The 13127-nt window shown below is 36.9% G+C and overlaps 1 protein-coding gene across 3 annotated transcripts in view; it reads right to left on the bottom strand.

Moving 5' to 3' along the window:
- Nucleotides 1-13127, bottom strand: part of LOC311299925 (TBC1 domain family member 20) — a 42124-nt gene that overhangs the window by 6375 nt on the left and 22622 nt on the right. The window contains exons 8-12 of one of the 3 annotated variants that reach the window (XM_084423877.1): nucleotides 5588-10057; nucleotides 4244-4539; nucleotides 1405-1625; nucleotides 1252-1322; nucleotides 378-559 (exon numbers count right to left, since the gene is read on the bottom strand). In XM_084423877.1, the coding sequence (XP_084280003.1) occupies nucleotides 9805-10057 (253 nt within the window). In that variant the 3' untranslated portion in view covers nucleotides 378-559; nucleotides 1252-1322; nucleotides 1405-1625; nucleotides 4244-4539; nucleotides 5588-9804. The remainder of the gene's footprint in view (nucleotides 1-377; nucleotides 560-1251; nucleotides 1323-1404; nucleotides 1626-4243; nucleotides 4540-5587; nucleotides 10058-13127) is intronic. The other 2 variants (XM_084423879.1, XM_084423878.1) reach the window with 2 other exon arrangements.

Raw genomic sequence — 13127 nt, 5'->3', positions numbered from 1 at the left:
TTACAATTTGTGTGCTGCTGACTTGATGTCTATGCAGAGCGTGGCAAATCTGCTACTTATTTTGTAATTTTAGGTCACAAAAACACAATTCAGCTCACTAGGTTTCGAAACGGAGCCGCTGAGTGAAGAAGAGGCACATATGCATGCTGGGAAGAGAGCTGGCCGTTGGACGGCGTGCTCGGAAAGCTCATTACAGATTTGGAGGAGCTCAGGGGCCTAATTAACAGCAGCTCATTTCCTACCTGTGCAGAAAAACACCCGGCTGTCGTTTTTCATTATTAATTCTCGATCAGCAGTTGACCGTCAGTCAGGCCAGAGTCACAGATCTCCAGGCTTCGTCAGTTAACCGGGTCATGGGCATGAATATTAATCCTCACCTTTGTCATGTGGGTACCCAGTGTGACCCCCTTCAGACAGGGCAGGTTTCTCCGGAGGATCCGCAAAGCTCTCGTCGCGAATGACCTTTAACCCCCGTAACGCTCTCCTGGATCCCCGAGCGAACTGCCGGCTCGCGTGACGTATTCAGCTCAGCTCCACTTTGAATCAGTTCATGCATTCTCTAGGAATCAAACACATGACCTTGGAGTTGTTAATGTCATGCTTTTTTGCTTTTTTAAGACATTATCGGCATTTACCAAGAAACTAAAAATACCAAGCACAAGATATTATGACATTCAGACTTTAATAGAGAATGAAATTTCTAAACTCTTAAACTCAAATCTGAATGTGAGGAAGCAGAAAAAGAAACTCATCTATACATTTTAAGTCGAAAAATAAAACATTTTACATGGAAAAGCTTTTTTTTTCTTTTTTTTTATTGAAAAGTTTAAACTAATTGAAATGTTAGCTAGAAAAGCAGATTTTATTGGCTTTACAAGCCTTGTTTAAAAGTTAAAACAAACTGAAATGTAAAGAAATTATTGCAACTATATATTTTACCAAGACAAGCAAATTGTGTTGGTTTTGCAAAGCCTTGTTTGAACATTAAAAAGGCCTTTAAGTTTGAAGGTTTATTATAGGCTTCACAATTTCAAAGTGACGTTTCACAAATTGTACTTCAATACACAAAGCGATGCTTTCACGAACACCGCCTGGTGTTGAATAAAACCAGAGAGAAAAACATGAAGCCAGATTCACAGGTCATTAGTTCTTCGCCATCCTTTAAAAGTTCCCCTGCAAACACAGAATGCAAACCAAAGTTTTGTTCCCAAGCTCTAAAACAGTGGCAGGAATTCGCAGGTTTCCACTCACATCAGGGGTTTGACCTCCGAGAGTTTTCTTGGCAAAAGACGGGAGAAGCCTCGCTGCTGACCTGCTTAAACCTGCCGGTATGCATTAAACATGGAATTGGCCAAGGGAACGGTGAGATACTCCGTTGCATGGGTGCTGCGAGTCTTTCATTACCTGAGCTGTGCGAAATCTTCATCTCCACAGGAGCCCATTCCCTCCCTGCCCCGCTGCTCCGGCTGAATGAGACCGCTCGCTCTCCCATTCTGGGCTCCGGTTCCTTCTCTCCTGGCCTTTGGCGGGTCCATTGAGTTCCCAGTTGCCCTTTAATGCAGTTCTCACTCTCTCTGCCATCTCGTGCATCTATCGCTGCTCTTGCTGTGCTCTCCATGACCCTGCTATACAGGGAAGACACACACGTGCTCCTGGAATGCAGCTGTAATGAACATGACTAAAGGATAAAGCCTAGTGCACACTATGGGCCCTATCTTACACCCGGTGCAATGCAGCGCCAAGCGCGACGCAAGTGTTTTTCGCTAGTTTCAGCCTGACGCACTTATCATTTTCACGTCCTGCGCCACGTTGTTTAAATAGCAAATGCATTTGCGCCCATTTGTGCATCCATGGGCTGCTGGTCTGAAAACGAGGTGTGTGTTCTGGCGCATTGTTGGCGCGTTGCTATTTTGAGGCAACAGAAATAAACCTGGTCTAAAGTCAATGGCGCAATATAAATTTTTTTGTTATTTAAAGAGCGTGTTAGTAATGTGCGCCTATAGGCGGGTCCACAACGCGCGTACACTCTGCTTATTACACACACAGGGACGCACAGCAGCACACAAACATGCCAAATATTTAAAATAAAAGGAATACAATGTAAAAGATTATTATTGTGTACATAAAGATATGGTGGAATCCGGCTTGTCCCGTAGATGATCTACTAGCGGGCTTTTACCTCGCACACGAGCAGATCCGTTTGCGCTATTGAGACGCGGTCGGTCTTTCCACTATCAAATTCCGTCATGTAAATAGCGAATCCGCCATGGCGCGAGCGCAACTGGCATTTAAAGGGAATGGGAGATGAGACTCTGATTGGTTTAACGCACGTAATCCCAAAACACACCCATTACTCATTAAGAGAATAGGGACAACCCTTTTAGACCATGCGCCGGGACCGGCGACCATTTTCCCCGTCGTTAAACTAGCAAAAGTGAACCTGCGCCCTGCGCTTTAGACCATGCGCTTAGATCGTTAAAGGGTTAGTTCACCCAAAAATGTCACACATAGGCTCACTATTGGCCAACGCTGGTCATGTGTGTGATGCGTGTGACGTATAACACAGAAGCGCTACACAGTTACACTACATGAAAAGACTCGAGGCCCAGAGAGAAGGAAATGAATAGTGGAATAAAGTCTTTTTTTTTTTTTTTTTTTTTCGCACAAAAAGTATTCTCGTCGCTTTATATACTTAAGATTGAGCCACTGGAGTCACTTGGACTATATTAACGATGTCTTTAATGCATTTCCTGGGCCAGCAAGTTATAATGTCTTAGAGGCCTATGGAGGAGTGATCCAGCTCTCAGATTTAATAAAAAATATCTTAATTTGTGTTCCGAAGATGAACGAAGGTCTTACGGGGTTGGAACAACAGGAGGGTGAGTAATTACTGACAGAATTTTCATTTTTGGGTGAACTAACCCTTTAAAATAGGGCCCCATAGCTGTCATGATTTAAGTCTACTTAAAATAAATAGCCAACTCACAGTAAGATTTATAGTAAGACAAAATAAATATTTGACATTATCGACATTCACATTATCGACGACTGATCTTGAGAAATCGTTTCAGACTTTGTTTGATAACTAAACAAATAAAGGTTCCAAAATGGGGCGTTCGCAGTGATGTCATAGTAGAACCATGTTTGGTTTCCCAAAGAACCTTTAATGAACTGTTCTAAAAAGAACCACTTCTAAAAATCTAAAGAACATTTTCCAGTATAAAGAACCTTTTGTGCCTTTGAAAAGGTTCCATGGATGTTAAAGGATCTTCATTGGACCATTGATGCCAGTAAAGAAAACATACAGGTGTTTGGGGTCTATGCATTCTGAGATTAAATAGACGCCATTAAGCAATTATATCTGATCTTTCGCAAAGGTTTTATTTGTGTTTGTGCACTTTTGATGAGCAGAAAAGGGGGGGAGGAAATAATCCATAGTCTTAATAAAACATACATGTGAACTGTCTGCTAACACATTATTTATTTCCACACAAATTAAAGCAAAATTAAATCACATCTTGGGGTTTTTTGTAATAACTACGCACTGTACACTACTGTTTAAAAGTGTAGGGCTGGTAAGGTTAATTTTTTTTAAAGAAGATTCTTAAGGCCTTGTTCACAGTTACACCAAGGACGAGAACTATAATGATAACGATAAAGACAGTCCTAAAAATCATTCTGAATCTAAAAGAATAACAGAGCTCACATCACAGCTATAACAATAACGGCAGAGAGGAACGATATTGTTGGAATCACTTTCAGAATGATTTTTTTCCCAGATGATGAAGGATAATAAACACTGACAGCCAATCAGAATCCATCCTGCTTTAAAGAGCTCGAGCATTTAAAGCGACAGATGACAAAACTGCAGCTCTAATAAACAGAACGACATTGATTATAGTTATTGTTCTTGGTGTGAACGGGCTTTTATGCTCACTAAAGCTGCATTTATTTGATAAAAAATACAGAAAATATTGTGAAATTTTATTACAGTTTAAAAAATGTTTTTCTATGTGAATATACTGTGTATAATAATTTATTCCTGTGATCAAAGCTGAATTTTCAGCATCATTACTGCAGTCTTCAGTGTCACATGATCCTTCAGAAATCACTCTAATATGATGATTTGATGCTCAAGACACATGTTGAAAAAAAATGTTTTGACAGATTTTTTCAGGATTCTGAATAGAATGATAAAAACTAAACCTTTGAACAGTAGTGTATATTTTAAAGATAATTTTACCTTCTGACATATACAGTTTCACTTGAATTGATCCCCCACACTGTCGCTTGTCACATTGTCCAACAAGTTTTAAGCCTTTCTTCAGAAGACGACGTCCACGCAGAGCACGATCTGTTTCAGTCGAACACGCTCCGGTGCCGACTTCACCTCGTCTAAACTTGGCCAGATCACTTTCCTGTCAAGGCTGTTTCTCACACCAAAAGCTGCTGGATCATCGGCCAACACGCCTTCTGGTCCTCAAACACACAGCACTGTACATCTTTAAAACTGAAGACAAAAGCCTCGCTGTCAACCATCTACAAAACACAAATTATTAAAAACAATTGTTGCAAATCATTCAAAAGTTTGAGGTCAGTATGATTTTTTTTTAAAGAAATTAATACTTTTATTCAACAAGGATGCATTTAGTTGATCAAAAGTGACAGTAAAGATATTTATAATGTTACAAAAGATTCTAGTTAAAATTCAGATTCTATTTCAATAACACTGATAATAATTATAAATGTTTCTTGATCATCAAATCATCATATTATACTGATTTCTGAAGGATCATGTGACACTGACGACTGGAGTAATTCAGCTTTGATCACAGGAATAAATTACACTTTACTATATAATAACATAGAACACAGATATTTTAAACTGTAATAATATTTGGTTTTTGTTTTTTTACTGTATTTTTGATCAAATTAGCAGCCTTGGTGAGCAGGAGAGACTTATAAAAAAAAAAAAAAAAATTAATTCATACTGACCCCAAAATTTTAAACATTGTTTGACGTTTAAAATCGTCAATGAACTTTAAAATGCATGGGGTCGAATTACCAAGAACTTTCATTAAAAGGTATTTAAAGTCTTTTTTTATATATTTTTTTTATTTAAGGCGATGAATAACACTCCATATTTTACACACTTATATTTTAATGACTATAGCAATGGATCTTACCGTTTCAACTTTTATGCATTTGGGCGTGTTTTAAATAAATTAAATAACTTGTATATAAAGCAAGTCCAAATGCCTAAGTTGAGCATTTTTTCTAGCCAAATCAATTAATATAATCTGTATTTATGATACTTCAGATTTAATTTTCGATGACCAGTTGAATATAGTCAATTCCCTTCAAAACATCTTAATATGTTCTTTGTCCAAAAAAAAAAAAAAAAAAAAAAAAAACACACAACAAAAAAACAAAAAAACCCCACTTTGGTTCAAATTAAATTCGCATTAAAGCAGGTCTGGCCAAATTCTGACTCTGATACACCTAACTTCATGAGCCACTCAGATCCGCTCAGAGGATGTCTGAATCACATTAAAAACGCATTAAAGTTGCTGGGATGAAGACTTACTTCTTCTCACAAACACATGTGTTCCTGAAATGTTTTGGCAGTGGTGATTTTGGGCCGAGGGCACCGTCTGGTAGCAGGCGCTCATCAACACCCACGGCACAGCTGTGGAAGATCTCACATCAGTCCTGGAGTCGGCTCAGATGCTCTCTCTGCGAACGCAAGACTGACATGTACATGCACTGCTCTTTTTAGAGGACTTCACAGTCTGTCAAAGTTCAGAGCTCAAGTGAAGCTCAAGAGGAATATAATGCTACTAATAATTAGTCACAATAGACCGACGCCATATTTATTTTGGTGTGAACAAAACAAGGCATGTTTTCTGTCGGTTTTTAAACGGACTTTACTCCAATTTTTTATTGATGTCATGTTAAATATGGCCTTGTTAGAAATCAATCCCTGGCCTTACAAGCATTCAAGGAGGATCCGACTCGCAATTGAGCCTCGAAAAGAAGCAAAAACAAAAAAACTAGGATTTTTATAAGCACGTTCTTTATACGACCACAACATTTTGAACAGTGTTTGCGGTTTAAACAATGAACTTTAAAATGCATGAGATCAAATAATAACCAAGACCTTGCATTCAAATGCATTTAAAGTCTGTTTTGAATTTAAGGTGATGAAATCTGAATGACTATGGCAATGGATCTTACCGTTTCTACTTAAATATAAATTAAATAACTTACATAAAGCAAGTCCAAATGCATAAGCTGAGCACTTTTTCTTGCCAAATCGATGTAATCTGTATTTATGATACTTTAGATTTAATTTTCGATGACCAGTTGAATATAGTCAATTTCCTTCAAAACATCTTATTACGTTACAAAAACAACGACAACAAACCTGACAAATGTACTATGATTTTTCAAAGTTGCAAATAAAACAAAGATTATTGGGAGTACATAAAAAAAAAAAAATACTCTATCAAAATTTTTAATTCAATGCGTTACTTGCCATTTCTTTGCAATTATTTGTGAAATTTAGCAGTTTCTGATGAAAAACTGTTTAAAAGTAAAGGTGCGTATTTTTACCTGGTGAAAAACAGACACTCAGCAACATATTGTGTTTTGCTTGGGAACTTTGTTCAAATCAGTACTGGATGGTACATTGATAACACTGTCATGGATATGGATTTTTATATCACAAAATCTTTAAGACTGTTGACGTTTGGCTTCATACGCCACAAGGCCTGTAACATTTCCTATAGAAACTCCTTTAAAAAAGCATGGGTGTGTCTCAATCCACTCCACACTTCAGTAAGTACACTCGTTTTAGGGCACTGAAACATTTGCTGCCTAAGAAGCAAATGCATAAAAGCCAGTGAGCGCCGGCTGTGCACTACAATAACCTCTGATCGCAGAAGGATAAAGCTCATGGAGAAAGCAAATTTTTGGTCTATATGCTTGCATGAATTAAATGGACATCTTTGGACGTTTTGCTGCTGCTCACTGCTTATCAGCACAGACAGCATCACAGGCACGGCGAACGTAGAAAAAGCAGGAAAAATGTCTATCAAATTTTATTTCAGTTTTAGTTTCAGGATTTTTAGTACTTAACTTTCAAATTAAAGTTTCTATTTTGAACGTTTTCATTTTTAGTTTTTAAATGTCTATTTAATCTTTATTAACAAAGATTATTGGAGTTTTCATTTTCATTAAAGGGGTCATCGGATGCCCATTTTACACAAGTTGGTGTGATCTTTAGGGTCTTTATGTAAAGTTTGTAACATACTTTGGTTAAAATTGCTCAATGGTCGTGTAAAACACACCACTTTAACCTCCTCAAAGACAGCTCTGTTCACAGCGACCTGTTCAGTGCACGTCTCTTTAAGGCGAGACACTACAGGTGAATAGGGTAAAATTTTTAACTAGCAGATATCACCATGAAACTTTCCCAGTTGATATACCTACATTAAGATGAGAAAAAAAAATGTATTACAAGGTTTCTGTAATTTAATGTTTAAATATGCAAATTAGGCTATATCTAATCAAATATGCACTAATTTGCATATATTTAAAAAAAACGATATCTGAGTATTGGATAAAGCCAGGTTAAAAATTATTTTTTCATTGTGTTCACATATTAGATGGGGGAAAAATTACAGAGGGATTTATGGATATCTACTTTTGTTATCCTGTAAATCAGAAAATACTGCCAATAGCCTTAAAAAAAATGATTTTCGCCATGTTTTTTGGAATAAAATGTTATATAAATCAGGCTAGGAATAATATATTTACAAATCCCTCTGTAAATGTCTTCATAATATAACTAGGTACAAGTCTGGAAAGTTTGGTGTATATCAGTGCTACTGAAGTGGAGATTTCGGACTTGGAGAATGAGAGAAAAGTCATTTTGAGAAAACGGGCATTAAAGATTTTTCATCAGCCAATGAGATTGCGCATTCAGCCCTTTTACTTTCACGATTGGTTGCTGATAAAAAGGAAATGACCATATTTGGATCCGACAGGATTGTACAGGAGAGAGAGCGCTTTCTAACGGTGCATGTGATGACAGGGTGCAGACAGAGATCGCGGAGCAGCGTGTTGATTAAGAACGCCAACTTTTGTTGAATTTATGAGAAATCTACAGACGCAAACAGACAAAGTGTAATAAAATAAAGACCAAAATGTGTATTTCGGACTTTTTTTCACCACAAGTCTGAAAGAAGACATGTTATTGAAGACAAATATCCAAAAATCTCAAAATTGACCAGTAAAAAAAAAAAGCGATGTTTTTGCCTGCCATGTCTCGCCTTAAATGATAATGAGCAAATAATCGAATTTTGCATTTTGACTCCCTTTATTGGAGTATTATTGGAGTTTTCAATTATATTAAAGATTATTGGAGTATTCATTTTTATTAAAGATCATTCGAGCATTCGTTGGAGCATTATTGGAGTATTAATTGGAGTTTTATTGGAGTGTTACTGTAGTTTTTATTTTTATAAAAGATTATTAGAGTATTAATTCAAGCTTTATTGGTGTATTATTGTAGTTTTTTCATTTTTATGGAAGATTATTGGAGTATTATTGATGTTTTCATTTGTATTAAATATTGTTGGATGGATTTAAATTATTAACAAAGATTTTTTAAATTTACATTTTTTGTTTAAGATTATTGGGAGTATTATTGAGGTTTTCATTTTTATGAAATGATTGTTGTAGTATTATTGCATTTTAATTCATTAAAGATTTTTTTGGAGTAATATTGGAGTATATTTTTTTTATGAAAGATTATTTGAATATTAATTGGAGCATTATTGGATCTTTCATTTTTATCAAAGATTGTTAGAGTATTATTTGGAGAATTATTGGAATATTTCTTTTATTAAAGATTATTGGAATATTATTGATTTTTTTTTTTTTTACTAACAGATTATTGTTTTTCTAATTCAGAGTTAGTTTTACAATAAAATTTCAGATTTTGTATGTTTAATTCAGTGTTACTTATCATTTCTTTGTAATTATTTCTGAAATGTACCAGTAATTGGGAGTGAAAACTGGGTTACACTTTATTTTAAGGTGTCATTGTTACAGTGTAATTATTTATTTAAGTACTGAGTAATATTAAGTAACTACATGCACTTACTATAGGGTTAGGGTAGGATTAGGGTTTGGTTGAGGGTTAGTTGCATGTAATTATGTATCATTACTATGGTAAGTACATGTAACATATGTAACAAGGACACCGTTAAATAAAGCGTCACCGAAAACTGTGTAAATCTTTTCAGTGTAGTGAGTGTATAACTAATTTCAGGGGGTCCTCAGATGACATCTAACACCTGAACCTGAAAGCATGTGTGCAAGCGTTCTCGCTCTGGAATAAACTAGCTGTAAAGTGCTGCGTTCACCAGCGAGTCTCTGTGGTCTTTCAGCCTTCACCCGTTTTCTCTAATGAGCTTCACTCACTACTGACGGCGTTCAGCAGCCTTTTAATAATTTGTGCTCTTGCTGCTGTTCTGAATGCCCTAGCAGAGCACTTTCTCTGACATTCTGCTGATGGAACGACATCCAGAAGTGCTTATGATTACAAAACCCTCGTTTGACTCCTCCCACTTCCCCAATATTAGCTCGGCTAAAATCTATAAATAAGAAAAGCAGGAAAGGGTTCGGAAATAAATAAGCCACAGCTTATTTATCTGTTTTCTCTGGGTGTTTTGCACCACTTAACACATATTTTGCAAATGTCAGTTTGGCAGACGAGAACGAGGCGCTTTTGCGTCAGAAGATCTGGGACAGAAACTCAGGTGCCCAGTCCATGGCGGTCTGGGCCACAGCCAGCGCCGCGGCCCCTAGCGTGGCGGACAGACCCCACACTGCCATCTTGATGAGTTGGTTAGTGTTCGCTGGCTGGGTGCTCATGGGAAGGGCCGGTGGGTGTTCGTGGCGCTTCTGAAGCTGTTGGCGAAGGACCGAGTCTGGACGCTGCATCAGCGTGGACGTCTGGAAGTCCGTAAAGGTGCTGATGGCGATTCTGGCCAGAGAAACAGACAAGAGTGTGGTTTTAGTATCATTGTTATGCTAAGTATTTATTCATATTTTGAATGTTTTTTTTTTTATATTTTGCATTTTCATTTTAGTTAAAAGGTTTAGTCATTTTGTTGAGTGTTTAAGTCAGTGTTAGTGTTATTTTGCACATTATCGTTTTATTAATAGTTAATTTTTCAAATTAATTAATTTTTAATTTTATTAATATGTTAATTTTATTTGAAGTTTTAGTCATTTTTATTACTTTTTTGGTCTATTTTAAAAATGTACTTTCAGTTTTAGTTTGTCATTTTGATTTCATTTCATGTAAGTTTTAATTTTAAAAAGTTTTAGTCATTTTGTTGCGTTTTTATCAGCTTTTTATGTCCATTTAATTTCTATAAATTTTTCATTTGGTCATTTTAGTACTTCAACTGAAACTAAATTTCAAAGTTGTTTTTGTCTTTTAAAAAAAAAAATATGTCCATTTAATTTTATTAATCATTTAGTTTTCACACATCAGTCATACATTTTATTTTTGTTCATGTTTGAATTTATTTCAATTAATATAAATGTTTATTTTGAGTATTTTTAGTTTTGTTTTAGTTCCTGATAACATTGGTTTAAACCTAGACATTAGCAATACTGCAAACACAACAAATGCTATAAACTATAAATGCTGTATGATTTAGTCTGAATGTTTTGGTCAAGTATAATGTTTAGTGTTAATGGCCCTTTACCACTGTACCCTAACCAGGCGAGACACACGTTGAGTGTCATGTATCTTTTGTCTTCACTGAAAGAGCTGGTGCATGAAGCCACAAAATTCATATCTAATTAAACAGATTTGATCCAAATTGATCCACATGAATAGATAAGAAAACAAACACCGTTATTCCCTCAGAATAACATGCATCAAAAAAAATCATGCATAATAAAAGCAGGAAAATTGTGGACCAATGAGATTCAACGACAGAAATAGAAACCAAGCGACCGACAAAAAGGGCATATTAGACGCCTGGTTAGAGAACAACAGCAAGAAGAGAATAACTGGGTGAATCATCAGAACAAAAGAAAGAGGGAACTGGAATGAGAACGGAGGCATGGCCTCAAGTCTTGATCGGATCCTCATTTCTGGAGTTTTCCCAAATCCTGCGGAGCCCATGCTGAGGGCTACACCAAGCAGACTTTCTCTCGACAGTTTAGAAGAAAAACATCATTAAAAAATCATAAAATATTCAATTCCATTTCATTACGGTCTCTATGGAAGAATAGTAAACATGGAATGCAAATGCCTTTCACTCAAGATAATAAAACAAGCAGAAATACATTCAACATTTAATGAAAAAGTGCAAGAAACACCATAGGCAGGCGCTGACGGGCTCAGCGTCTCTAAGTCTTCATTCGTTTTCATGCTTTTTTTCCTCTCCTGATTCTCGGCTTCCCCCAGTTCTCATTAGTATCTACAGCTAATGCGCCGCTGCTGGAAATAGCTGACAGGTAACAGCAGAGCAATTAACTTTTAAACTTTCCCTTTACCAGCGGAAGGCCCGGGAGAGCCAGTGGTTTGCGCTGACGAAACCCCAGTATAATGCGGTGACGCCGGCCCGGCGGAGCGCTGTCACTCACGTCGGCCTTAACCTCTAATGAAAGGATTTTGGGAAGGATCTTTACGCCGCTCTTTTCCATGCAGCAACAGTTCATCAGTCGGGTTACTAAAAGCACCAAAGAACTCGTGCATTGTGTAACAGCTCTTCTGACATTAAATATCAGCATTGCGTAAAGTGCAATTATTGTTTCTCATTTTCATTTAGTTTTAGTTTATTTTAGTACTTCCACTTAAACTAAACCCCTTAAGTGGCACCCAAGCATTTGTGTGATGCATGCATACGTCGTTTATCCAAATTCGACCAATCAAATGTGGCCTTACTATCTTTATACCCGCCTCCCCAGTAGGTGCTATAATGCTATTGGCTAGATCGGGCCCAAAGGGGAACCTAGTGGCTCAGAGCAAGGAGTGGAAAATAAAACCTAATGGCGGGAGTTGAGACAAGCGAGGAAAATGACAACAGCGAAGAACCTGTGCCTAAAGAGAACTGCACGTCTGAAATATGGCAATATTTTGGCTTCAATAGAGAAGACGTGTCATAAATGCAGGTACTGTGTAAGGGTCCGTTCACATTTCGCGTCTAAAACGCACGGAAAGCGCGCCCGCGCCGCTATCACCTTTTCACAAGCGCTTGCGTCTGTCGTTGCTATGCAACCATGACCTGCGTGAGCTAGCGGAAAAGTTGAGATGTTCTCATCTCGTCACGGCACAGGCGGGCCTGGGAAAACGTGCTTCCATTTTTAACGAATTTGCACGCGCAAAATTCGCGCCATGTCAACATAAGTGACGGTGAAGTGACGGTCATCTGGAACGCAACCTCAGGGAGCTATATGAAGACTTCAAAAAGTGTAAGCCCAAATCTACCAAAACTGCTAACGAAATGCCAAGTAACAATAACAGAGTCTCACAGACAAACATTAATCAAAGTGTTGCATGTGTAACGTTAACTCCTTATGAAAAAACTGAGATATTCTTCTGAAGATCAGAGGAATATCTATTAGCCTACCTGTTTATTTTAGTATGATCATTACATATCTAAATGATTAAAAAATGATTCTTTTTTAAATAGCATTTCTCTAGGGAAATTTTATATCGCAAGAAATATCGTTATCGCAATACTCAACAATATCGCATATTTTACCAGTATCGTGCAGCCCTAGTACAATGTAGAAATTTTATTATTCATATTTTACATAAAATAAATATTTTCAAAACATGTTGGACTCTAAAACTGCAAGTAAATCAAAGCCAAAAATCTGAACAAGTTGTGTTCCAAGTTTTAGGTTGATATCTCCAAAAAATGAGCTTTCAGTAAGATTTTGTTTGGGCACAGTACCGAACTGTTTCACTAGGTGACAAACAGACTCCATTACTGCCCATATAAGGGAGCCTCCATTTCCATATATGGTTTGAGTGATCTGAACCATATACTTTCATAATTTTCATACAATTTATGAAGTAGACAGAA

Source organism: Rutilus rutilus, assembly GCF_951802725.1.
Source record: "Rutilus rutilus genome assembly, chromosome: 11".
In the NCBI taxonomy this organism is placed as follows: Eukaryota; Metazoa; Chordata; class Actinopteri; order Cypriniformes; family Leuciscidae; genus Rutilus; species Rutilus rutilus.
The sequence above is the reverse complement of the archived record's forward strand: the minus strand, read 5'-3'. Positions and strand labels throughout refer to the sequence as shown.